Here is a 27509-nt window from a genome sequence, read left to right on the forward strand (position 1 = left end):
GACAGTTAGAGGTGGCCACCCCCCAGGTGGCTCTAGGGGGATGTGAATTGTAGTCTTTTTCTACTTTGGTCCTGCTGTATGGCCTCTGAGACACACTTCAGCTCATTATTCAGCCTGATTTCCTATCATGCCTTGTCCTGCCTGCAGCACCGAGGGCTGGATATGGTTATATGCTTAGCCATACTTACCTGTCTAGATTAGCCAACTGTCACTCAGGATTTCCTAGAACTCCCCGCTTGTTAGCAACTCGTCAACAGGGTATTTAATCTCCACCTTTTCCAGTTATCAGGGTCAGTTCATTGTTTCTGGTATATGTATTTGGTTACTGCTATTTTGTATTGTCCAGACTGACCCTGGCTTCTGATCTTGGCTCCTCTCCTCGTTTATTCTGAACTCCGACCACGGCTACACCTTTACAAACCTTTTGCTTGTGCCCTTGTCTGCACTGTGTATTGGAGCACTTTTCCTGTCAAGCCCCCGTGCACAGATTCAATGCCCAGATGGCTGATTGCCTGGTCACCTTGGGCTGTGTGTATCTGCAAGGGTGAACATAAATCTCTGCACTTCGGACCCCACCTCCAGGCAAGATCCTGACAGGTACCCTGCTCTCGTTGAGTTTTTCCTCATATTGACAACAGTACGTAACTATTTTGAGGCACATTTAAAATTGTATTTGCTAGTTTAAAGCATTCCATTTGTGCTATACCTCTCCTATGTAAAATTACGATCTTTATATTCTTTGTTATTAAGCTGGATGGATGCCAAATGTAAACAGCATTTCGCAGCTTATTGGCAACAACCTAGAATTATAGCAGCAATTATTCGGCATGGTTTTATCCATGTTTCAGTGAACATCCGCTCAGCACCCATAATTTAACATCATCATTCATAATTTGCATCACTAGAGGTCTATCTATATATATATGGCTGTGATTCTTAGACATGGCTATGTAGAGGCTTGCAAAATTCTTTTCCCATGATGCTTAGCCAGCACCACCCACGAGTCTCTAGGGTGCCAGTGTTAATAAAAGGGCGGCTGAGCTTTGACTTGTATATAATATATTCTTTATGTTCATTTCAATTACATGGTGCCTTTACTTATAACTGGTCTGTGTTTGTTTTGCTTTTTGGAACATTCTCTTACTCTTGTTGTTAAGGTGTAGTCAATTACCCAAGGACAGATGAAGACTTTCTAAGAGTGATGGGAGTTGTCAAATACTGCAGCTGGGCACCAGATGCTACTGCTCTCTGCTGGCAGACAAATTAAAACATATCAGATTGACAATCCCCATGACATTTTTTCATCCTACCTCCTGCGGGTAAATGAGTGCAATTAGTTTTTTTTAACGCTTCCCCAAATGTCATTACAAGACTGCATTTTCTATTTGGAATCAAAACAACTTAAAAACAAAACATAATGTACCAGGACATATTCATCGTTACAGAAACTGTCGTATTAAAAATATTTTTTTTTTTTACAAAAATGGAAGAAGTCAAGTGAGCCCATCACAGTCAAAATTCACATGAACCCCCTCATTAACAAGTTCTATTTTTTTTTTTTTTTTTAAATTAGCACACAAGGGAAAAAAGCAGGAAGATCATAGCACCATTGTGCATTCACCCGGGTGGTTGGCAGTGAAAGGATCCCCGCTACCCCAGAAAAAAGAGAGCATCCACTCCAGAACACCCCATGGTAGGGAGGCTGGGGGATTGAAATTAAAATGTAAACATAATAATAATAATAATAATGATAATAATAATAATAATAATAATAATTTGTATATGAGTGAAGTAGTGGTAGGCGTGACACAATATGACTATATGGTGGAACTGAATCCCCATATTTGTTTGAGATTTGTATTAAGTTAGTGCGTGTGTCTGTCAGTGAGTGTGTATGTGTGTCTGTCTTTGAATGTGTGTGTAACTGTAGATGTGTGTCTGTCAGTCAAAGTGTGTGTTGGTTAAACAGTGTGTGTGCCAACGACTGTGTATCTGTTAGTGAGTGTATGTCCGTGTATGCATCAGTGAGGGCTTTTGTCTGTCAGTGAAAGTGTGTGTTGGTTAAACAGTGTGTGTGCCAACGACTGTGTATCTGTTAGTGAGTGTCTGTCAGTGTATGCATCAGTGAGGGCTTTTGTCTGTCAGTCAAAGTGTGTGTTGGTCTTAAAAAGGAAGAGGTGCTGCTTTAACATGAAGGGGATGGGAGTAAAGTTTAGATTGGGGGATGCCAGAGTTTCGTCATGCCTACAGCAGCACAAAACAAAAATAGACCACTGATTACAAGATACGAATTTCATATGTTATTTTACATCTGCATCACTGGACTAATAGGGCTACAATCTCTATTGTAACATGTATTTGAAATATAGGCTTGTGGTTTATAGCTAGCATATAGGCATTATGTAAAACGGCAAACTCACGTATGAAATACTGTTCAAAAATTAAAATAACATTCATTTAGAATAGATAGCTTTTAGACATTGTTGCTTCATGTAGAAATGTTCTCAGGTCACAAATCTGCCGATCATAATCGTTTAACCCTTTTTAGCCTTCTTGTGCTACATGCTAATCATGAAAGGGTTAAAACCACATCTGGGTGGGTTAATCCGAAGGCAGGTGCTGACGCTGTTTAATTGCCATAGCTTTTGAAATGTGAATATTTTTGCCTGCTCTCTATAAATATACAGTTTCAGGAATGTTGCGTGTGATCCTGCGCTCTAAGCTTGTAATCCCGCAGCAATGCTCCAGGACAAGCTGATTCATGTATCTTGTGTCTGGATACCGGGCCATTACCCAGGGACTAAACAACTCCTGGTGCCCCCCTCCAGTCATTTCTAGAAGGAGACACAACAAAATTAGGGCTGTCCCCTTACATTTACTCTGAAGGCAGTTTCATGGAAATGCACAGTTGTGTGTGTGTGTGCGCGCGTTTGACAGGCGTTGTCGCTGCTGTTTTTGTCATTTTTCAGAAAAGATGATGATGATAGACTGTCAGATTTGATCGTTATCGACAATAGGTGATGCATGTTTGAAAGTCTGGCTAACTTTAAAAGGGGTAAGGTACCCAGCTTTCAACACGTCTTGCTGTCATCCTGCATGTGGGCGTGCAGTCAAATCAGGACTTTTTAACAACTAAGATGAGGGTTTTTTCTATCAAAAATATTGTTTTCCAAAATGTCAACTGGCAAGAAGGGCTCACAAAACATATGACGGGGAGATTTATCAAAGCGTTGCTCAATAATTTTTGCTGAGAATTTTTGCTGCTGTGAGTCTACATTTCTGATGGTCCATTTTATTTATCCTTTTTTTTTTGCACATTTTGTTTTGTTTATTTTTTTCCACCATTTTTCTTTTGTGCAACTTTATTTTATTAATATTTATTTACATATAAATTTAATGGCATTCGCTATGACACTCTTAAAGGAACACACCAGTCACCGAAGCAACATAATCTAAATGAAGTTGTTTATGGTTTCAGGAGGCTGTTGGGCGCATTCTCACTTTCAGCCTCCAGCGCAAGTCTCAGTTCCCCTCCCAGGCAGCATCCAGCTTCTGAAGTTTCAGATACAAGAAATACTGAGTGCTGCCGGGCAGGGGTGCCACTGATTGGCTGAGAACAGTCAGCTGATGCTCTCCGCCAATCCGTGACACCGATTCACAAAACTAGGTATGTTTTGTTTCTAAGCCGGTTCTGTGAATGGGCTGTCACGGGTTGGCTGAGAGTGTCAGCTGACCGCTCCCCAATCAGCGGTGTCCTAGCCCAGCAGCACTTCGCGCTTCCTGAATCTGACATTTCAGAAGCTGGGGAGAGCTGAAACCGGCGCTGGAGGCAACTGCGAGGGTTAAACCGTTTAAAAACTTCAGCTCATTGAAGTGGTCTGGGTGCAATGTCCCATGTCCCTTAACCCTACAGTGGTAATTATTGCAGTTTCTGAGAAACTGCAATAATTACCACTCAGGGTTAACTCCACCTCTAGTGGGTGTCTACCAGAAAGCTACTAGAGGGACTTCCTGAATCAAAACAGACCTTTGGTCCATTATCTGACGGTGGACTTCCTCATGCTCTGCATGAGGATCTCCAGTGTCAGATTTTTTTCCCAATAGGAAAGCCTTATATAATGCTTTTCTGTGGGGAAATCTGAATGCAAGTGCAGCCATTGCAGCGCATGCACATTAGGTCTGAGGAGCGTGGGCTGAGCCTGACCCAGTGCGGAGTGACATCAGCGCTGGATTCAGGTAAGTGACTGAAGGGGTACTGCAAAGGAAGGGGGTACTGCAGGAGCCTATAGTGCCAGGAAAATTGTAAGATTTCTCCAGGGGGACTCTTAAGACCATAAGGCGACACAACACTTCAAATTAAAGTATTTATGATGCCTATTCTCGGCCAATCCAATGGTTCCCCATAGTAAAGTATTGGGAGGCTAGTTCACATGCTCAGCAAAATTGCCACACTGTGCCAATCAAATCCTCTCTGTGAGAAGCATTTGATTTAATAACCAAGTCTGACTCTGTCATTGCTGTGGAAATTTGAATTCTCACTTAACTCTGGTAAGTTCTTTCTCAAACCGTTAAGGGGACCACCCAAAGTATAACAGCTAGAGATGATTTTGTTTTGTAATTGCTTATAAGTGTATAATTATAAAAAAATACATTTTGTTTACTCCAACACATTTATTCGAGTACAAAGCTTTTGTCCCAAGGGCTTTAAATGCGTTTTTATATAAAAGTTTGCCAAACCTAAAGTGGTGTTAGCATTCCCGAATTATTACAAGTGTTAGAATGAAAGGTAGTGGAGTGTACAGGTGTGATCAAAGGTTTAATAACAGTGCATTTCATCTCCTCTATCTGAAGATAAAACTGTTAACTTATGAACCACACGTTGCTTCGAAATTCACAGTAAATATTATGTAAAAACCAACAGAGTTGGGGGAACGGATTTAAAATGGAACAGAAAAGGTAAAACAAGACCCTTTATCAAACAGTTTGTGGTATAATAACAGAGCATAGGCTTATTGAGAATTTATAAGTGCATATAATGTAAATACCCATGTTGAAGACATTTTTCAAATTGGAACATTTGGCATAAAATGTGCAATTCTCTTTTCAGTGTCTTGTTTAGCGGATAAGCACTTCGTCTCCAAACTTCAGCCAAAAATCACAGATGTAAAATGAGAAACTTTTTTCAAAACCACAGTTGAATCTTTCTTCTTAAACAAAAATCTTGACAGAGATATATCATGGGAAATATTCAGTAATAATTGCCGGGGAAAAAAGGCTTAAAGGACCACTATAGGCACCCAGACCACTTCTGCTCAATGAAGTGGTCTGGGTGCCAGGTCCATCTAGGATTAACCCTGCCTGCTGTACACATAGCAGTTTCAGAGAATGGGTTAATCCAGCCTCTAGTGGCTGTCTCATTGACAGCCGCTAGAGGCGCTTCCGCGATTCTCACTGTGATTTTCACAGTGAGAAGACGCCAGCGTCCATAGGAAAGCACTGAGAAATGCTTTCCTATGAGACTGGCTGAATGCGCGCGCGGCTCTTGCCGCGCATGCGCATTCAGCCGATGACGGCAGAAGAAGGCGGAGATTCCCCTGCGCTGAGGGAGCTGGAAAAAGATAGGAATTTAACCCCTTCCTCACCCTAGAGCCCGGTGGGAGGGGACCCAGAGGGTGAGGGAGACCCAAGGACCCTATAGAGCCAGAAAAACAAGTGTGTTTTCCTGGCACTATAGTGGTCCTTTAAAACTAGAGAGTTAATGATCAATATAACCCCCCCCCCCCCAAAAAAAAGTAAAACTATAAGTATAATAAGTATATATTTCCTACATTTAGTAAGTTTGTTACATTCTTACTCTCTGGAAATATTTTGCTATCATTACCACCGTCCGGAGAAAGCTTCTGATTGCATTCATGGGGTAATTCAATATAGAGACTGATTGCTCGGTGAACAGCTGAAAACACCTACTGTTTTAAATTGGGCTTTTACTAAGTCAGCCAAGGCCATTTCAAAAAGAAACCTTCTTGTCAAAACATAGGTTAACAACTTAAAGTAACAAACTGTCAGATGCAAAGAGAAATGTGATAATGCTGTTCTGGATAGGGTGAAGGGTCAGACATTGTTTTAAGTAAAACAGAAGCATTGGGGGAAGAGGTGTGAAATTGGCAATATCGATCTAGTTGTGGCAAATTGTGTAGAACAATACTATATTGTCCCTTGCTCCATACGTTTTTGGTGATGTCTGTAACAAGCCTGGCTGGCAGGCTTTTATGCCATTGGTATAGAGTACAGCGAGGATTTAGTAGTGAACCAGTTGCCATTGGGTAATGCATTAGTTGTGAGCGAATAGGTTATTAGCGAAATCGTGACACTGTAGGCATTGAATTTGTTATAGTGCCTACAGTCCCCTGGCACTGTCTCTCCATTCAGTGTTAAACATTTTTCAAGCAGTTAAACAGTAAATGAGGATCTCTGGTCAATCGCGAGCACTCTTTGATGCATAGACTAATGCCTCCTCATTAGCCAAAGCAACTCAGAAAAGGTGGGCTGCCGGGGACGGTCGTTACGCATTAAACTATATATATGAATATATGTGTGTGTGTTAACATTGATAATAAGGACGGTGCCAGGGGATTCTAGGCACTATAACTACTTCCACGAGTTAAGCAGTTACAGCACCTACAGTGTCTCTTTAAGAATTTAAAAATATTGAACCGTAAAGCAAATGATACATATACTTGGGTAAATTGGTAAAATTACCTGCCGCCTAGAAATTACTTTATCGATTACAACTGTGCACAATAAAACTACTGAGATTTTTTTTTTCTTGTGCTGATGTTTGCAATATTAATATAATATCACATAATCAACTACTGAAATACTCCAACACATAAAATGAAAATACAATTTTTTTTACACTAGAAATAGTATTTTTATTCATGTTTTTTCACTCAAAGCACGAAAAGACATAAAACACTATCAGCCCATCCAAAATGTCTAGTCCACATTTTTTTTTACATTTTGTAAAAATATTTTTTATTTTTAAATAAAATAAATCTTGATCTAATTTCCTGCTCAAGTACTTTTTTTAAAAGTTCTCTAATTTTATTAGGTGCAACCTGTTCATCTATTCAACATTGCTATACAGGCCAGTGAAACCCTACAGTGCGCAACCATTGTGCATCCCCTATACTTTTTAAACCACTGTCCAAACGCCACTTTTTTTTTTTTTAAACATAATGATTATCGTTATAGTGAGAATAAAATATCACAGTGTTCAAAACTGAATTTAAAATGTGTTTTCCCACAAAGTAAATCTCTGGATTCTTACATTTTATCTTCCTGGTCATACTCAAATATCTTTGGATGGTATTGGATACAGCATAGGAATAAATAGAATTCTGGTGGATTCTGCATAATTATGGCCACATCACTGGTGGTTTTCCTTTTGAGAGTCGCCAGCAATCTAACTTCACTGAATGGCACATCATTGTTCTTCAGAAGACGTCAAGCTCCTCTGGACAATGCCAATTCAGTCCAGCATGGTATAGTGAAATTGTGTCTGCATCTGTATCAATGGTTCTATAAGCCAACTGGAGTGGTTTCGAAGGTAAGAAGGAGGTATTTTACAGTCCTAGAAATCTTTCTTCTTCCATCCCTTCTCATCTCGGGGGTAGGAGGACGTGGAAGAGTGCAGACGATTTACTAATGAGCTAGAATCTGCTGCCAACTGAAAACAGAAAAAAATAAATAAAAGAAAATGAGTTTAAATGGTTTTTCTTTTTTCTTTTTCTTTTTATTCATAGAGCTTTGCTGATTGCATGCAATGTAGTCTTTTTGAGAAACTAACGAAGGTTATCCTTGATAATCTGCAAATGTTACGGTGTGAACTAACCATTCGGTAACCAATGGTTTTGGCCGAGGCATGCGGTGCACACTGAGCGGCCATTGTATTTCATTAATAGGAAGTGGAAGAGAGGGGAATAAAAAGCACGAAAAGAAAAGGACAGCCAGGAAATAATGTCACAGATGTGATTAGAGATTTATTAGTAGGGGACACAAAGCGATGCTTTGTACACAGCTAGGATCGAGGAGAAAGCAAGGACACTAGGTCTGTTTCTACAGGCTGATGGAAAAATATTTGGTAGCCATGACTGCCAGCGTCTGAAATGAAACTGCCTACATTGTCAGGTCGCATAAGGAGTACGTGTTATATATTTTTCATGCATAAAATATAACTTATCAGATATATACAATTTAAACGAATGTCACCCAAAAAGAAAAGGCAGATATTCCGCTCCCTCTGTAGGCTCTGTTTTATCACATATCGTATTTTACGTTGCTGTTCAGAATTTAAAGCAACAGTCCAGCATTCCAGTATTAGCCAACATCAATTGTTAGAATACAAAATCCTGATAAAAAAAAAAAATGAATTAAAGGAACATTATAGTGCCAGGAATACAAACAAATGTATTCCTGTCACTATAATCCTGGAATGGTTGTTTAGGTCTCAGGCCCCCCTTGCCTCACTTTGAAAAGGTGATTTTACTCATGCCGGTCTCGCCGCGACTGGCTCCGCCTCCATGGCTGCGCAAATCAGCACTCCTCATAGAGGTACACTGAATCAATGCATATCAACGGGGAATGTTCAGCTCCTTCATACAGAACATAGCGATGCTGAATGCCAGGAAGCACCTCTAGTGGCCGTCTGAGTGATTGCCACTAAAGATGTCCCTAGTGAGCAATGTAAACACTGCATTTTCTATGAAAAAGACAGTGTTTACATTGAGAATCCTGCAGAGACAGGCTATAGACACCACAACCACTACATTAAGCTGTAGTGGTTCTGGTGACTATAATAACCCTTTAAGTCAATACTGCTCTTAAATATACCATTAAAATAAAATATTTGTTTAGCTCCAAGAGCCCATCTCATCTGTTCTTCCCTCCCATCCCGCAGTCTTTTTTTTTCATTTGCTCCAAACATTCTACAATTCAGGAATTCATGGTTTCTGGGTGTTGTAGTTTAATTATTAGTTTTCTACAGCAGAATGCTAACACTTGAACTACAACTCCCAGAAACTATTGATGTGCCCCCAAACCACTGCATTTGTTTCTAAACTGTAGTATGTACCATCATAACATAGAATAAAAGTGAAGCCGCCCTTCTGTAAAGAGGACCTTGAGAATTCGAATTTCTTAAACATTCAATAAGGAATTATTTTTCATTAATTTATCCTTTAAAAAGTTACATTTTGCTACAATCCTGAGGCTGGCATTAGCACTGTATTCCTGAAAAGGATATTTAGATTTTTCTCAGAATGGTTGTTCGAATGGTTTAATATAAATCTAGATCTGACGTTCCTGCCTCCGTGGGTTATAAATATTAAAACCAAGAATTGTGATTAATACGGTTACATGTTATTCCGCTTGGACGATACAAATTGCTACCTTCTGTAGAGTTTGCGGTGCGCCCATATGGTCTGCCAGACTAACACTGCGGCACTGGACACAGATGGGTTTTTAAATGGTGTATTTGTGTGGGGAATTGATTTTATATGGCTCCCTGTGGTGCTGTTTTCGTGAAGTAAATGACAGTCCTGGTTTTCAGTCTATTAATATATTGTAAATAGTTTGGGGCTACAACGGTTTCTTTCATGGATTTCTGTGACTGTGTTGATGTGCCTGTGCAGGGCTTGTAGACTCAGATGCTGCCTGTGAAATTTTATCTGGTTTTACACCAGTAAGAGGGATGATTATACCTTAGAATGGGTCATTCAAGGTCGTCCCCCTTATTATGGCTCAGCACTGGTAATTCAAGCCTCCCCCCAATATTACGGATGAGCCCTAATAAGCTATACCCGCTCCCCCTTATCATGACTCAGGACTAGTAATTATTTCATCTTATGAATCAAGACCAGGAGTAGGCCTTCAGCACTCCAGATGTTGTGAACTACATCGCCCACGATGCTTTGTCAGTATTATGGTTGTAATAGCATAATGGGAGATGTAGTCCACAACATCTGGAATGCCAAAGGTTGCCTACCCCTGCTCTAGACTCTCTCACACAAAAAGTGCAGCCAGCCATCTGAGATTAAGTTATTTTTCTCTAGAATGGTAACATCGGATCACATAGTCTTGTAATGTCCGATGATTCTAGTGTAGTTTTATAATGAGATTATAAAGGTTGGTAATGTTAAATCGCTCATTATTCTGTATGCCCGGACAGGTATGTTTGTAGTACCTGCATGATGTTACCCACACTGGAGTTACTTCCATTACCACGGTCCATTTCCCGGTGGGAGGCTAGAAAATCGAGAACTGGGGCTTCCTTCATCTGCTGGCTTGGCTGGCATACCTTCATTCTCCCTTCGGATGGAACAGAAAGTCAGGTAACATGAATTAGAACAATTTGGTGACCTGATACAATGTATAAATGAGAATTTTATACTGAGATTTATATAGTCATTTTTTAGCATTCTATTGCCATAGTTCTCACAAATTATTGATCTAAGAAAGATAGAAATTATTGTTATTAATGGTGATAAACTTTAAATAATTTCTGTAATCCAGCAACAATATCAATTTGGAACCCCAGATACACACTAGACAAGAATTACTTTATAAATGAGAAGACGTCTACACTAGAAATTCAGTTAAACAGAGGAATCTGGAACCTATAGGCACCCAGACTACTTCAGCTCATTGAAGTGGTCTTGGCGTATAGTCTCAGGTCCCTTAACCCTGCAAAGGTAATTATTGCAGTTTTTAATAAACTGCAATAATTACCACTGCAGGGTTAATGCCACCTCTAGTGGCTGTCTACCAACTAGCCACTAGAGGGACTTCCATGTCGTTAGGCGACTTTTAGTCGCCTGATGCTGAACATCCTCACGCTATGCATGAGAAAATTCTGCGTCACCCAAACTTCCATAGGAAAGTATTATATATGCTTTCCAATGGAGGAAGTCCTAATGCAAGCTCAGCCATTGCTGCGCATGTGCATTAGGAGTGGAGATGGAGGGACATCGGTGCTGGAAAAAGGTAAGTGACAGAAGGGGTTTTTAACCCCTTAAGGACCAAACTTCTGGAATAAAAGGGAATTATGACGTGTCACACACGTCATGTGTCCTTAAGGGGTTAAAGACTTCTCCACCATGGGGTAAGTGGTCACTATAGGCAGCTTTGTTTTCCTGACACTATAGTTTCCCTTTAAGACATCAATGGAGTTACTCCAAAAAAAAAATTTTGCAATTTGATTTTCCAAAAATCAGCAAAATGTTCGGTCTCTTTAAGCTCAGTTCTAAGTCAATGTTTTATAACTTTGGTGGAATTACCGGCAGAAAAAAGTTCTGATATTTTTGGACGGTGATCACATTGTAGATACTCATGTGGTTTCAGACCAAGTTCCCAAGTTGAGAAAACATGATAAAACAGCAACTGTGGAGTATAAAAATAATGTAACTTAACCCACCAGCCATTGTGAGTATGGCAGGTGGAAGACATTTGAAGCTCCACATTTTGCTCCAATTTTCCAAATATTTACTCGAACTTAAAAAAAACACAAAAAAAACCACAAAGTGGTCTCTACTTTGTCTTATGGTATATTTTCATTGAGCTGATATTTCAATGACACTCCAACGCAAAACATTTGGATCCTATAATAATGGAAAATGCAGAAGTTACAGTAACATTTTAAATTTGGTAAACGTTGGTTTTGCTGTGGGTCTATGCTCAATTAGATTGATTTTTTTTTTATTGATATGTAAAATAATAGTTGTCAAAGTGTTCTGAGTAGCAATGGTTGAATTCCGTTATCTTAATCTTTATTAAACTTGTGAACTATATACAATGTTGGGCCTAATCAATTTGTCCGTAAAAAATGTGTAAAAAATGTACTGGTAGTCAGAGATTCATCAGTGGCATTTTAGTTTAAGTATTTTTTATTTTGCAAACTATTCAGGAAAAATGATTTGGACTTACAAAAGAGCATGACAAATATATAAATATTACTAAATAATACTGATATGCTAATTTTCAGGCCATTTGGGTCACCGATCAAGTTCGAAGAAGTAACCAAAGGCAAAAAAAAAGGATGGGGTCGGGGCCTGACCACTAAGCTGAGAGGCTGCTTGCCTCACCAGCTCCTGCTATTTGGGCAAAAATAGTGGATTCCAGACACCAAAACGACATTGAAAAGGCACACAAAGGCCACCAAGTAACTGGAGATACTGGGGCGAACGCACAGACACCACCCAAGCGACAAAGTAACAAAGGTGCACCCGAAATCACGGTGAGGTCTAACAGCATGGTGGGTGTGGGGAAGATGGCTGCTTTCCTGCTTCCTCAACCAGTCAGGTACACGTCTCTGGGCCCCCCACCCTCCCTGGACCGGCGGGGGTTATCCCGGTCTACCCTCACTCGATCCCCAGCTAGGTGGTGAGACAGCAAATAAGACACGACATCCTGTGGATCCTGGTGAGACATATAAACTAGCGGAGGCCACCCACACCGCAACAAAAATAGAGCTCCGACTAGCCGCAATTTGCAGCTCCTTCTGGGAGAAGCTAGAGGCCTTTATGCGACCTTCCGACCTGGAGACCCAGACAAAGGGTAAGCTACAAAGCCCGGCACAGGTGGTCACACAGCGGGATGCAGAAACTCTCACAGGCTCCACACGCATGAAAGGCCGGCGCCGTAGAGGTGCCATCTCAAGATCAGGCTCCTGGAGCCTCATCAACAGCAGCCTGAAATCAGCTCTCAGGGCCACGGGAGCGACCAAGACAAAGTGACCAAGACTACAGCACCGGCGAGCAGTGACTTGGAACGGGCCCCATAAGAACACAGCGCCACCAAATCATGTATGGAGATGGCGAGGCCCAAGGCCCAAAATGGCAGCAACACCAAGTCAGACCAGCAACGGCCCACAACCATGGCATGGGGCACTTTCACAATTGACACACACGACGGGGACTCTGCATACCTCATTAAATATGCTTCCTCTCTGCACTGGGACTAATGGACACAGAATCCTGCCGAGTCGACACACCAGCCCTTACTCCCGTCGCATCTGTCAGGCCTCCAGGACCGGCATTGGCTGAACAATAAGGACTGAGTCGGGGACTAGTTCTGGTTCAGACCAGCTATAAGAGGATAGTCCGCACAGCCGACAATCAGTTTGACTTCTCTATAGACCTTACGGAATCCCCACCTCACTGACTCCGGCTAGATTAATGGTCCCACTATGACCCCTTTAGTAACCAAAGCCTCACACACTGCTCTACCAATACCAGTGCAGACTCCACACCTGTCTACCCAGACCTGAGAACTGGCTGACTGAACAGATCACGGACCAGTAAAGCTCCTCTTAAACTGGAGCCCCCACTTTGCTTGCTCATAATGCCTAAGCATCTTGTTTTTAATATATTCTTTTCTTTCTCTCAAAGTTTATTTTGCCACATAAGTAATGTCTCAGTGGACACTACTTCATATAAGCATTAACTACGCTACTTGTTTCACTATATACTCTGAGCAATTAACTCTATTTGCAGTGCTTAAGCTTTACCCAGCATTATCCATCTTGTCTATACGGCCCTGCAATGGGTACCTCTTGCTCTTACTCTAATTAACAGAAAATGCTGATTAGAATATGTACAGGATTGCTTACGACAGGCTTATAGATGATCACAATGTACCTTCTTAAAGCAGTTACCTAGATTGTTTACCTTGTGTTTAGCTATGCTTTTTCTTTTATTTTTTTAACCCCCATAAGAAAGATAAGCCTTAAATAAGCTGATGACCCTCTAATTTCACAAAAAGTCAGTATGTTAATCCAAATTAGTTTTTCGTCAGCCTTATCTTATATACGGACATGTCGATCCAATTCTCGACGATTCTACAATATAACATAAAATGTGCGATGTTTAAATATGCCAAACAAATGTTTTTCAATGTTGCCCTAAGTGCAAGCAATAGCTGTTGCGGCATTGCCTGCCTATTTGTATTGTTCGTGCACGATAAAATAAAGAATTATTAAACATCTGTATGGACCCCCCCCCCCCCAAGAAAAAAAACTATATTTAGAATTGTGATTTGGATGACCCGCCAATCATATATTATAGATAAATAGCAATTTGTTTGAAACTGAAGGCACAAGTCCAATATTTATTAATCCTCTGACCGGGTATCCATCATTTCCGCGTGCAGCACCTACTTGTATAATTTTACGCATCCCGCTATTTCCACAGGCTCGCACTTATTTATGTTTCTTTGAATTGCTATCCTGCAATTTTCCTGTTCACGCTATCCCTGCTGGCAAAGAAAATACTTTTTTTCACCAAATTTGAGAAAGAAAATGACATGGTTTAAAGGGTTCTAAAAGGTTTTATTTATAGTAAATTCAAGCTATTTTTGCGGATAATTCCATTTGAGGAAACCACCAAATTTATAGTGTTGTAAAAAAGAAAAAAAAAAGTGAAGCAGAACAATACTCTATTTGAAAGAGTGATAAAACAATGACAGATCTATTGTCTCACTTAAAAAAATGGCGTATTCTCCAAAAAATTGGTTAGAAAGTAAATAAAAAAAAAAAAAATCCATCAGATTTACTAAATTGTGCCAAACGTTTGACGTAATAATGTGTGCAACAAATTGATACATTTCGGCATTGTAACAGAATCACTAAAACCGGTTTATTTATTTTTTATTTATATGTTATACTTTGCGGTTGTTTAATTTTTTTTTTACTTTCAGGGCGGAATCACGAATTTCATTGTTCAACATGACTTTGATTTGCCCTTTTTTATTCATTTTTGTTTTTCCTCTCTAAGGAAATTAATTATTTTAGTATTTATATTGGACCTGGGAATCTGCTTTAATTTCAGAAGCCTTTCCAATTAGAGCCCTTGTTCTTTTAGCATCTCCATCCGCTGATAAATGTGGTTGGTTATCTCAGCCTGGACCCGACAAACGTGCGCAGAATAAACGGAGGAAACATTCACAATACCACGACAGGGACAGTGCTACTTAAAAGGGAAACGATGTCCAATAGTGCTCATGTTTTAATGTGTACGGGTTTGTAAAAAAAATAAACAATAATAATATTAAACAATCTGTCTCTCTCCCCCACCTCCTCCAAAATAAGTGAATAAATCTTATAGAAGCAGGTATTGCAGGTTGCTGGGGTAGGACTGTTGCATTCTGTGAGCTTTGAATGAAGTTGCCGTTTGGTGGATGGGTGAGTGCGCTGGATGTGATGTTTATAGTAATGTATTCATTGTAGAACTAACCTTTGCTACTAATTAAGATAAACCCCATCTTTGGTCAGCACCTACTTCCTTGTTACTATTGGGCATTGTCCAATCAAATGCTTCTCAGAGAGGACAAACCTCCAGTTTAAAATGTCTCATAAAGAAACATGGATTTACTGAAATTTATGGATTTTCTATTTAAAAGAGAAAAAATATTCTTATCAGACTCATCATTGCCTCATCATATCATTATATAAATGTAACTCCCACTAGCCTCAGCCAGAATTTCACGGAGCACAAAAGGAGTTGTAGTCAGTGCAACAGGGCCGGTCAGGTAATGTTTGCACTCAACCCGATGGGGCATAAACTCCAAACAGGAGTGGACTGTGTGCATTAATTTTCCTCTGATCCCTGAAGCTAGGAAGGGCAGAGGTCAAAAACCAGAACTGATTTAGGTTTTGTTTTTTGTTTTTTTTAAATAAAATAGTTTACTTGTCTGACAGTAGGCCAATCAGCTTTGAAACTCTGCTTGTTGTATTGCACCCAGCCATGGACAGCGTGGTATTATGGCGCACATTCTGAATGGACGTGGTCCTCTCTGGCATATCTGGATGCAGTGTTGCTTTCTGAAAACTTAAAAGGTAGCCACTCCGGCTTACACTCCATCCAGGGAGAAGGTAAACAATCCTTACACTCCGAGACCTCTGTATACATCTTTCTATGCTACCCCTGTTAGCGCTTATACTGAATACCAAACACTTTGTCAAAGGCTTTGTGTTGGAATATTGGGGGGCAGTTTTTATTTGGTAACCCAGTTACTCTCCTGTCTATTATTTGTGTTCGATTGCTGATGTCTATTCTCTCACTTTTGTGCATATATCCATTTTGCACATTTTCCATTGATTATTTGAATATATATAAATATATGTTATTTTTGGATAATGTATCAGCTGCTGCAGCTATACCATCAACTCTCTCTGCCATCACATACAAATCCCTCTGCTACCTCTAGTCTCATCTCCCCAGTTCAACCTTTAGATTGTAAGCTCACGGGCAGAGCCCTCTACCTTTTGTATAAGTCTGTTCTTATTGTGTTGTCTTTCCCAATTGTATAGCGCTGCGTAATATGTTGGGGCTTTATAAATGCCAGTAATAATATGTCTTTTTATGATATTTCTAATAAAGATTGCTACATTTTAATACAGTGTGCTCCTTTGTCTCAATTTGTTATTATGCAATTAACTCTTACTTCCCTTGACACGCAGCAAGAGACACAAAAATAAATTTAAGAGAGATAACAAAAGACCAAACATTACACCTTCGCTACATGCAATATGATAATTACAAACATGAAAATACATTGAACCGAAATTAAAAAAAACGAACGTTTCCATTTTTTTCTTAATGCAATTCGCAGCCATAGCTACTTTACATCCGTATATATAAATATGCTATTATTACAGCCTCGGGGATTAATAAAAAAAAATGTTATAAGGTTGAGCGATGCAATATCCTGTAGGTAGTCGGAATGATACATACATTGATAAAACTGCGAGCGCGGTGTGGATCAGTCTGATCTAATACACAGAGCTTATTATAAAGGGAGACAATAAGAGACTGGGAGAGAAAAATGCATTCTAAAACATGATCTTATATACAAGCAATGACCTACCATAGCAGGACCGATGGTTGGGCAAAGCATTATTGGAAATACTTAGAATTATCTGCTGTCAAAATTTGCTATCATTGTAAGATCAGTGTAATTAGCCATCAGTATACTGTAACAAAGGAAAATTAGTTTTCGTTGATCTTTCTACATCTTTGAACAGTCATGTTATCTGTCTTGTTATCTGTACCGCTGATATCCTGGCTGCTTAGAACCTGATACTTTCAGATTTATCTGTACACATGGTAGGTTTCATCACATTGTTTTCCAGTATCCTGATACGGATTTGAGAAGTTTGCTTGGAAGATGTGTTGGTGTGCCAAATGCATGTGGATATATTTTTTTTTGTCACCTGCCTCAAATGCTTCTGTGGATTCTAACTGCTATGTTGTATCTTCTCTTTATTGAGAACAATAAAGTTTTACAAAAACAATTTTTTTTTTTAAAAAAGAAAATAAACAATAACCAGTTGGCCTGTTCCTACCTAAATCTTATATTTATAGATTTGTCCATGAAACCCTACACATGCTGCATTCATAGGACGATAAAGAGGATAATATTTACACTTGTTAAAACGATTTTATAAACTTAAAGCATTAAACAGAGTACTGTTCGAATAAACAGACCTCAGACTGTTTTAGCAACAAAATAATATGTCTCCGAGGCACTGAAAATCTGACCTCTCTGTAGTAGAACACTCGGTGTGAATATAAGTTGCAGACAATTGTCCAATCACTTGACAGAGCAGCTCTGTGAGCCAATTACGGGAGGGCTGGTGCAAAATGAAACCCAAGTAAATGTTTAAATGCGTTCGCCAAGTACTTGAGATGAAATATTTCATCTCATAGATGGGTGCGTCAGCAGTGCTCAACGTGTTCTGCCCTGATTATCTACCCAGACAGAATTGGTCATTCTGCATTATATATACACACACAAATCCGCCCAATATTGTTCAGCAATGATTGGTACCTAAAACCCATCCTGGATCAACATTAACCTAACAATTGTGTCCAAATTTGGATTACGATAACATGTAAACAATGGTGGAATGTAAGCACTTTTGCAGCTTAGACACTATGCGCAACTTTATATAGTTGCTCACATTTTGATGGGTTCCTATGGACACTGCAGTACTGCAACATTATCATAATGACAAGGAAGAGGTCTGGTTTGAGTTTCAGGGAAACAACAATGGTTCATAAAAGGTTTGGTGGAAAAACAACCATGCTATCCACTAAAAAACGCTGTGCTTGTTATGGTGTTTACCGTGTGCTCCCTGTGATTTTTGTCGGCGTAGCTGCCCCAAAACATAGCAGCTATGCTGACAGAAAAATCACTTACCTTGGTCGTGGCAAACCGCTACCCAACCTCCTTCAGCGAGAACGGTGTTCCTAGAGACGCCGGCCTCTGCGGTTCCGGTTTTAATAGGAGACTTACTTCCCCCCACATCAAAGATGGCACCAACGAGCGTGCGACATCACGTCATAGACGCGCACGCACGTTTTGGAGTCAGAGGTCAGAGACAGTCAATTATAGCCTAAGGAGGGTTATTAAAACCCAAACAGTGCCCTGCCGTGGTTTCCACTAGTTGGTTATAAGAGAGTGTGTTCCTGATTGTGTCTTTCTGGTATTTGACTTTGGCTGCGTTTTGACTCCCCTGATTTCTTGTATCCTTGACTTCTTGCTTCCCTCATCATTGTCACGTTCTGTGTCCCTGACCTCGGCAAGTATTTTGACTATTTTCAAGTCCGGCCATTCTAAGGTCCGGTTAGACGTTATCTTTAGTCCTTGGTGTGATATTATTCTGCGTGCTGGATCAACTATAATCCTGACACCGTGTCCCTTTAAATATGCACAGCAGTAATTTTAATGTATGTTTTGGGAAGAAAGCGATCTCGATGATGTTTCATTATAAATCTAACAGTGAAACTTGCTCCATGGAGGACTATCCAGCTACTTGTGGATACTGATAGGTTAAGCGCACTTAATCTCAGAACAATTTTCTGTGAGATAAACCTGCTCTCCTTTAATTGTTTCCATATTTAGATGCATGAGAGACACGAATTTCTAGCAAGACATCTGCAGTTTATTTTTTTCATTTCTTGACAAACTAATTAATCTGCGGTCCGCATGGCTGAGAATTCGTCTCTGAACCATTCTGGAATCTCCTCCCCTCCGCTCATCTAAGATGCATAAAGAAAGCCAACCCACACCAAATTAACAAGTCCCCGATGGCAGCGACATGATGTAGGGGAGGTGAGAGAGTCAATGGCTTGCAACTACCTGCCTTTCAATGTGCTGCGTGAGTGCAGAAATCGTAAAGAACGAAGGAGGTGAAAAGTTCACCATTATATAGAATTCAAAAATATATATATAAAAAAAATGTCCCAAAGAAACTTTTTCATAAAACTGAATGTTCACGTTCAATAGGAACAATTTTCTTTAATCTGTTTGTGAGATTGCAGTGTTCAATTACAAAATAAATGGATAGCATTACTAATTTTACTAAGCCTATGCATTCGTCCCATTAGTCTTTAAATGAATAGATTTGTATGACAGTGAAATCGATGCATTTGGGGAAAACCGCTTTTGATTTGTTTTAAAACCAATTGATTGGTTCGGAGAAGCTTTTGCCCAGTGGTCAAATAACGGAGAATGCGACCCCAAATCACGAAACAAATGAAAATGGCTAATCTATTGACAAATGAAACGTGTCTAGTTATACCAAATGTACCGTGTATTACGGGATAAGAAAACGTGGTGTGCTAATTGAAATTAATCTTTTACATGATTTAAATCAGAAGTACAGGCACCATCACAACTTTGCATATTTGAAAATAGGGCATCGATTACTCTGCACCTTCTCCCCGTTTAAAAGTTTTTTTTTTAGAACAGCAGCAGATTCTAAGCATCATTACAGTTTTAAAGCAGTCTATCGGAACGGTCAATCAGGCAGTTCTGGCATGCCCAATGTTAGTTCTGTCCAGCTAGTTAGTGCTGCATGCATGCGCCACAAGCACATCTTGAGTTGAGCCCTCGCTCCTCCCAGGACAGATAGCGAAGCCACAGACTCTCACACCTGGACCATTGTTCTGCCAATATGTACATACAGCCCCGTTCTCCAGCTTAAGTGTATAATGATAGCAGTGATGATAGTGTTGGACAAAGGTTTATGGGAGAAGGGTAGAACGCAAAGGCTAGAAAGATATGCTCCTGATTGGATTGTATTTTCCTAGAGAGAGAGGGATGTACTTGGAGCTGCAGGCAGAACAACCAAACAAGGCATTTTAGTTGTAAATATATATTTTTTTGTTTTACTAATTTATTGTGTTTATTGTTTATTTACCTTTAAGACAACTCTAATTGATCCAACATCTACAAAGGCAGATAAAAAAAAAAAAGCAAACAAGCTCAGCTAGAACGTTTCCTGTCATTTTCCCTTTTTTTTTTTCTACTCTACGACTTAATTAATCTCTCTCTTGATGCAGTGCTATAAATTTTCAGAAATAAATTCAATGCCATCTCTACAATGAGGAGACCAAATAGGCTGAAACAGCCGTCAGTGGATGGATATGGTATACTTAGATCTAAGAAAAAAAATAAAGACAGGAAAAAGAACTGTGGTGCTGCTGCAAATATCTAAATTTATGGGGGGGAAAAAGACACACAAGGGAACGTCGTATGCACAAAAAATAAAATAAATAAAAATGGTTTCAGATTGTAACGGATACCCTATACTCCAACTGAGTACTTGCGTTATGAGTCTCCCCAAATCCCAAGTGAAACAGTGATCAGAGCTCTTAGCTACCCAAACATCATCCGAGACTTGATGAAGGGTAAAACAGGAATTATTTTAGTGGGACAAGGTACAGCCAATTTATACAAAACATGGACACAGTCAAACCCGCCCTGGAGAACTCCCACAGCACGCCCATAACACTCCCACAACACGACTGTGCAAAAAGGACATAAAGCATAAAAATACTCAAAAACTTAGCAAAGACATAAAATAACCCCACACATAATATGTCCCTAAATAGCAACTGATCCCAGCTATTATCCCTGCAAAAAGCAGAGCTATCTGATGTACAGAGCCCGAGAAATCGTTGTACAAAGTCTGGGTTTGAGGCTCTGTACATACCCGAAAATAGTTCTACAGAATCACTTGGTTTAGGCTGGTAGAAGGGCTGGTAAACTAAGCCCTTTAACTCGCGCCGGCCTATCAGGAAAAAGGGTGCAAACCCAGTTTGCACCGTGGCTCCTACTTCTATTCGCAGCCTAAGACACGCAGTGACCAATTAGTGTTTCGAGGGAAGCCCTTTACTCGCGCTGGCCTATCGGGAGAAAGGGCGCAAACCAGTTTGACTGGGAGCCCCTTCTCCTTTTGGTCGGCGTGGACTTCCAAGCGGCCAGCAGGACTCTGCGGCTGTGAAGACAGCTCATAGCTCCAGAGGGTCTGTTAGGGCTCGCATCTCTCTCCGGTGGATATATATGCTGTAAGTTTGCAAAAACCCATAAAACCTGTACATTGGGGGTACTGTTGCACTCGGAAGGTGTTGCTGAACACATATTGGGGTGTTCTTTGTCAGCAATGCATAACAGGAACTGAGAATCCATGCCTAAAGTACAATGTGAGAAAAACACACAAAAAAATGACTACCCAAACGTTTGACAAAGACTGGTGGTAGAATTAGTGCATGGAAAGTGATAAAATACCACCATTTGAAATACCCTAGGGTGTCTACTTTTGAAAAATATATGGTTTGATGGGAGTAAATTACATTGGCCAGCTTCAAAAATGTCCCAAATAGGACATGGGTGCATGATGACCAGCTGCGAAAATTCCAAGTTGGAAAATTGGAATGCGCACCCTCCAAATAAGGTCTTTTAGCCCCCAGAGAACCCGACACACCTATACATGAGGGGTATCACTGTACGCAGAGATGTTTCTGAACACATATTGTGGGATTTTTTTGGCAGTAACCCTTAAAGTTCTCCGTACATGTGTTCTTAAATTGCTATGTGTGTCAAAAACACCAATTATTATTATTTTTTTTTAAATTTGGCATAGATTGGTGGCAAAATGGTTGCATGAAAATAGTCAAAATACCCCAAGTTTAATACCTTAGGTTTTCTTCTTTTAAAATATATACACGTGAAGGGTTATTCAGGGATTCCTGACAGATATTAGTGTTACAATGTAACTTGCGTTAATTTTGAAAAAAAAATGGTTTGGAAATAGCAAAGTGCTACTTGTACTTATAGCCCTATAACTTTAAAAAAAAAAAAATCTAAGAACATGCTAACATTGGGTATTTCTAAACTCATGACAAAATTTAGAAACTATTTGGCACAGTTGTTTTTTGGCTTGGTTGTAGATGCGTAACAGATTTTGGGGTCAAAGCTCAAAAAAGTTTTTTTTTTACATTACTCATCATATTTTATAATTTTTTTCAAAATAAATTATATATGATATGATGAAAATAATGGTATCTTTAGAAAGACCATTTAATGGCCAAAAGAAACCGGTGTATAATATGTGTGGGTACGGTAAACGCGTAAGAGGAAAATTACAGCTAAACACAAACACCGCAGAAATGTAAAAACAGCCCTGGTCCCAAACGGTAAGAAAATTAAACAGGGGTCTGGTCACTAAGGGGCTAAAATAGTTTAAATAACTTACATATTGCACAATATTTTTGTTTGTTTGTTCGTTCATTTCTGCTTCTCTTTCAAGGATCACTATAGTGTCAGGAAAACAAACTTGTTTTCTTGACACTATAATCCTTGGGAGACCCTTACCCTCAGGGTCCCCCTCCCTCAGGAAGAAAGCCACTAGAGGCTGGATTAACCCTGCTATGTAAACATAGCAGTTTCTCTGCTATGTGAAGGGTTAAACCTGAGGGACATTGCATCCAGACCACTTCATTGAGCTGAAGTGGTCTGGGTGACTATAGTGTCCCTTTAAGGTTACAGAAGCCACCTACTTCAAACAAATTGCAATTGATCTAAACATATCCTCCTATATATACAGACTGATTTTTGTATATTTGCACCATTTTGGGGCACGGTTTATCACTCTGTTTGCCACTATTTGTACTATCAGTGAGATCTTGGGAATTGTCATAGATTTACTGCTGCTCATCAATTTCTTGTTTATGTAGTGAGCGCTTACTCCTGTCTGTCTATTTTATACATTTTTATGTATGTCTTGTGTTGGGTAGATGCTTTATACCTGCATATTTATTCCTTTATACTGTAGATGCAAAATTATGATGTATCTTCTAATTGATTTTCATTGGGCTAAAAGAAGTTTGGAGGGATCAGTCTTTGGTAGTGGGTCCTCTTATAACATCTAAGGTGCAAATGTATATAAACAAATTCAAAGACATTCTGCATATGGAAGCCTGCTTAATCGATCATGTATCATTTTTTGAGCTGGATTTGAAATTTTCATAAACTATCCATTTGTAAAACCCAGCAACAACAGCCTTTGTTATTGTATAACCATCTGTAATTTACTCTGAGGAAGTTCCAAGTGTGGGACGAAACGCATAAGACCACAACTACTGCTGTTTTACCAATTTTATTTGATTTATAATAAAAGCCGCTATTTTATACTACCATCCTGAGTCCTGATTTCTTGCTATCCAGCAGACAGCGGAGAGGGATCCATAACCCCCCAATTACATTGGGAGAGGCACCCTTTGAGCGCATCTTGTAAGTGCATTTTTGTACAGCGCACATTATTTGTTAAAATTGTATTACACTATGTTTTTTCTATGTTCTTTTTAGATTCCACAGCCGGATTCGATTTGTGTTTTGCTTGTATTCTGGTCTAAAGATCACTACCTGGGAAGTGATCCTTGGGAGGGTGTCCACTTGATTTACCTGATAAACAGGGCCGTCTTTAATGTGGGCCAAACGGGGCAGCTGCCCCGGGCCCAGTTGCTCCTGGGGGGGCCCCAGAGCAGCTGACCTGCGGGCCCCGTGATTTGCGCTGCCCCCATGAACCAGGCGGTGCAGCTGCACAGAACCGCACCAGCCCGCACACTAAGGAATATCTGTCAGTGTATGTGCCTGTGTGTGTCAGTATGTCTGTGTATGTATGTATGTATGTATGTTTGTCTGTGTGTGTCAGTATGTCTGAATGTGTGTCAATATGTCTGCCAGTATATATTTGTGTGTCAGTGTATGTGTGTGTCAGTATGTATCTGCACATGTGTCAATATGTCTGTGTGTGTATATGGCTGTGTAAGTATGTTTTGAGTGTCTCTACTTTAGTTCCCCCACTGCATTGGGGTGAAAAGTGTGATTGCGGGTTGGGTGTAATTGGGGAGGGTGTGAGAGAGGCAGGGCCCAAGAAAATGCTGATAAGTATATTGCATACGTATTTCACACTATTCACACATGATTGTGGTGATAGTATTGTTTTGTTTCCAACTGGAGTGCTAACTGTAACCGACTACATATGGATCTGGTCCACAAGCGAGGCAGAAACGTGGTCCCACTCCCTCTCCCTGCTTCCTAAAATTTCCATTATGCTTACGACATTTCTTCCCACACTTTGCTAGGTATCTCCACCCTATCCCAGGAATGTGATGTTTGTTCAGCAAAATCTAAATTCTATATAAACTCAAACCATGTCCTTTGACGGAGGGTTAGATAATCGGGCCCTCCAGGGGTTAGTGAACTCATGATGGACAGACATCATTGCATTGTAGCTATTGGTCAAAGTTAATCGTAACAAACAATAAAAAAAGTAGTAGTTGCACCCCCGTAGCACAGATAGCCAACGGTTGGCAGAGGTGATGTTACACTACGTAATCTGCTTCTTATAATCCTTAGCACCCTGCCCCCCTAAGCTTACAATCAAAAGGTAAATGTTGCAATCGTACTGACGGGCCTGTGATTTTTATCATTTTTTTTTTTTTTTTAAACACATTTATATATACACACAGTAAAGGTTATTTTTCCTAATCTCTTCCTTTGCATCATAATGATAAAGTTATAAAATAGTGCAGGAAAGGTTTTTTCTTTTTAGTCTGTTCTGCTTTCGGTGATACTGTTAATAGGCTGAGCAGTAATTTCTCCTGCCTGTCCTGCAGTGCGAGGCTTGTTCCACCATCTTATCACTGGGAGCAGATGCACTGCGTTCAATGCCTTTTACGCACGCTGTGATATCGCAAAGGAAATTACAGGGAATTGTTAATATGGAAATGAAACACGAATGTCCTTTCCTCTGCTTCAAAAGTCTCCTGTATGAGATCTTCAAGCTAGATCATGTTAGACGAAGGACCCGGCATATGGTGCAGATAAATACGAAGTCCCTGCAGAAGGGATTCAAAAGGAAGCATCTCTAAAGTTGTTTCTACAAACTAACAAATGTTACGGTATTACGTAAAAATATATTAAGTCAACAGTCAATTTGATTTATTGTAACTTTCAGCAAATAGTCCATTTGGGGACTGGCCAAATATTTTTGGATGTTGTAATTGATGGACTTAAAAAATGAAAATGTTCTGTTCTAGTTTGATCGTGTAGTGTTTGGACATGCAGTGGCTCAGGTTTCTATGAAAAGAGTTATATTTTAAGAGGAACATTTATTAAAGGAACACTATAGTCACCTAAATTACGTACTTTAGCTAAATAAAGCAGTTTTAGTGTATAGATCATTCCCCTGCAATCTCACTGCTCAATTCACTGTCATTTAGGAGTTAAATCACGTTGTTTCTGTTTATGCAGCCCTTGCCACACCTCCCCTGGCTATGATTGACAGAGCCTGCATGAAAAAAAACTGGTTTCACTTTCAAACAGATGTAATTTACCTTAAATAATTGTATCTCAATCTCTAAATCGAACTTTAATCACATACAGGAGGCTCTTGCAGGGTCTAGCAAGCTATTAACATAACAGTGGATAAGAAAATCTTAATTAAACAGAACTTGCAATAAAGAAAGCCTAAATAGGGCTCTCTTTACAGGAAGTGTTTATGGAAGGCTGTGCAAGTCACATGCAGGGAGGTGGGACTAGGGTTCATAAACAAAGGGATTTAACTCCTAAATGGCAGAGGATTGAGCAGTGAGGCTGCAGGGGCATGTTCTATACACCAAAACTGCTTTATTAAGCTAAAGTTGTTCAGGTAACTATAGTGTCCCTTTAAGTAAAGCAGGTGAGAGAATTCTGCTCTTTGTAGATGATGATAATACTATAACAAGTTGTGCTATCGCTATCCTTAGATGGGCTTCCAGAAACCACAGTCTTAAAGTTTAATGTATTTGTTCTGGTGAGTATAATTAGTCTCTTCAGGCTTTTTTTTTTGCAGTAAACACTTTTTTTTTTCCCAGAAAAAACGCAGTGTTTACATTACAGCCTAGGACAGTGATGGTGAACTTATGTCACACAGCCATAGGTCGCTGTGGGCACGCAGCCATAGGTTGGTTGTTTTTGCCAGTCTCAAGTATAAATTTGTTGAAATGCACTCATAAAAGTAAGTGTCGATGAATGGTAGTTAGAAAATGTGGTCACCCTAGTCACCAGGGGGCGCCCTGCTGGCGCCGGTCGACAATATTAGGCCCCCAGCGGCAATGCAGAGTAGGCACCTTCCTGCCCAAAATGGCAAGCGCCTACTCTGCTTTCGTATCGTTGGTGGGTGGGATGGAGAAAAACTGTATGAGTTGTTTTTTTCTAAACTTAAACCTCAGTATTCAGGTTTAATTGCTGTGTTGGCACTTTGAGGAAAAAAAGTTGGTTTGTATTGCGGTTTGGGCACTCGGGCTCAAAAATGTTCACCATCACTGGCCTAGGGATACCTCCACTGGCCATTCCTCAGAAGGCTGCTAAAGCTGCTTCCTGGGGCAGTGCTGATCAGTGTGACTGACATTCAGTTTCTCTACCATCTGGATGGAGACACTAAACTTTCCTCATAGAGATGCATTGATTCAATGCAACTATATGAGCAGATGCTGATTGGCCAGGGTTGTATTTGGCTGATGCTGGCTCTGCCCCTGATCTGACTCTTTGACAGTCTATGGGAAAGCATTGTGATTGGCTTAAGTCACCACTTCTGATGAGGTAAGCCAGGCAGGCAGATCAGGGACAGAGCCAGCAGCAGACTGGAATAAAGGTAAAATTTTACTATATTTATAGGTGTGGGAAAACTAAAATGTCAGGAATACATGTTTGTGTTCTTGACCCTATAGCATTCCTTTAAATAAATAAAACATTGCTACAGTTTCACCAATGGCAAAATCTATCTTTTTTTTGCCCTTGGAACTTTAGAGAGATGTACACTGAAAGCATTCGGGAGAACAGAGAATAATTCCTACATTTGTCTTTTGTCCTGATGCATGATTTTATACAACTAGGCATATGTGCAGATTACATGGTAGTCATCATACTTCTGAAGCAAGGATACAGGCCAAGAATTTTAGGATTAATTTTGTCTATGCCATGGGTAGTCAACCTGGTCCCTACTGCCCACAAGTGGGCGGTTTGGGATTTCAGGTGGGCGTTGGTGGGTTCTGCAGAAAAACGCCAGATGGCCATGGACCAAGGCTGGCAGGGAAGATCCTTTCATCTCCCCTGCTGGCTCA

The 27509-nt window shown here is 40.0% G+C and overlaps 2 protein-coding genes across 2 annotated transcripts in view; both read right to left on the minus strand.

Moving 5' to 3' along the window:
* IFTAP (intraflagellar transport associated protein) overlaps positions 1–27509 on the minus strand; it is a 526063-nt gene that overhangs the window by 498144 nt on the left and 410 nt on the right. The window lies entirely within an intron of this gene.
* The window catches only part of TRIM44 (tripartite motif containing 44), a 78054-nt gene continuing 57458 nt past the window's right edge, over positions 6914–27509 (minus strand). Inside the window, exons 5-6 of the mRNA XM_063438032.1 lie at positions 10244–10368; positions 6914–7729 (exon numbers count right to left, since the gene is read on the minus strand). Coding sequence (XP_063294102.1) covers positions 10278–10368 — 91 coding nt within the window. The 3' untranslated portion in view covers positions 6914–7729; positions 10244–10277. The remainder of the gene's footprint in view (positions 7730–10243; positions 10369–27509) is intronic.

Source organism: Pelobates fuscus, chromosome 12, assembly GCF_036172605.1.
Source record: "Pelobates fuscus isolate aPelFus1 chromosome 12, aPelFus1.pri, whole genome shotgun sequence".
Lineage (NCBI taxonomy): Eukaryota > Metazoa > Chordata > Amphibia > Anura > Pelobatidae > Pelobates > Pelobates fuscus.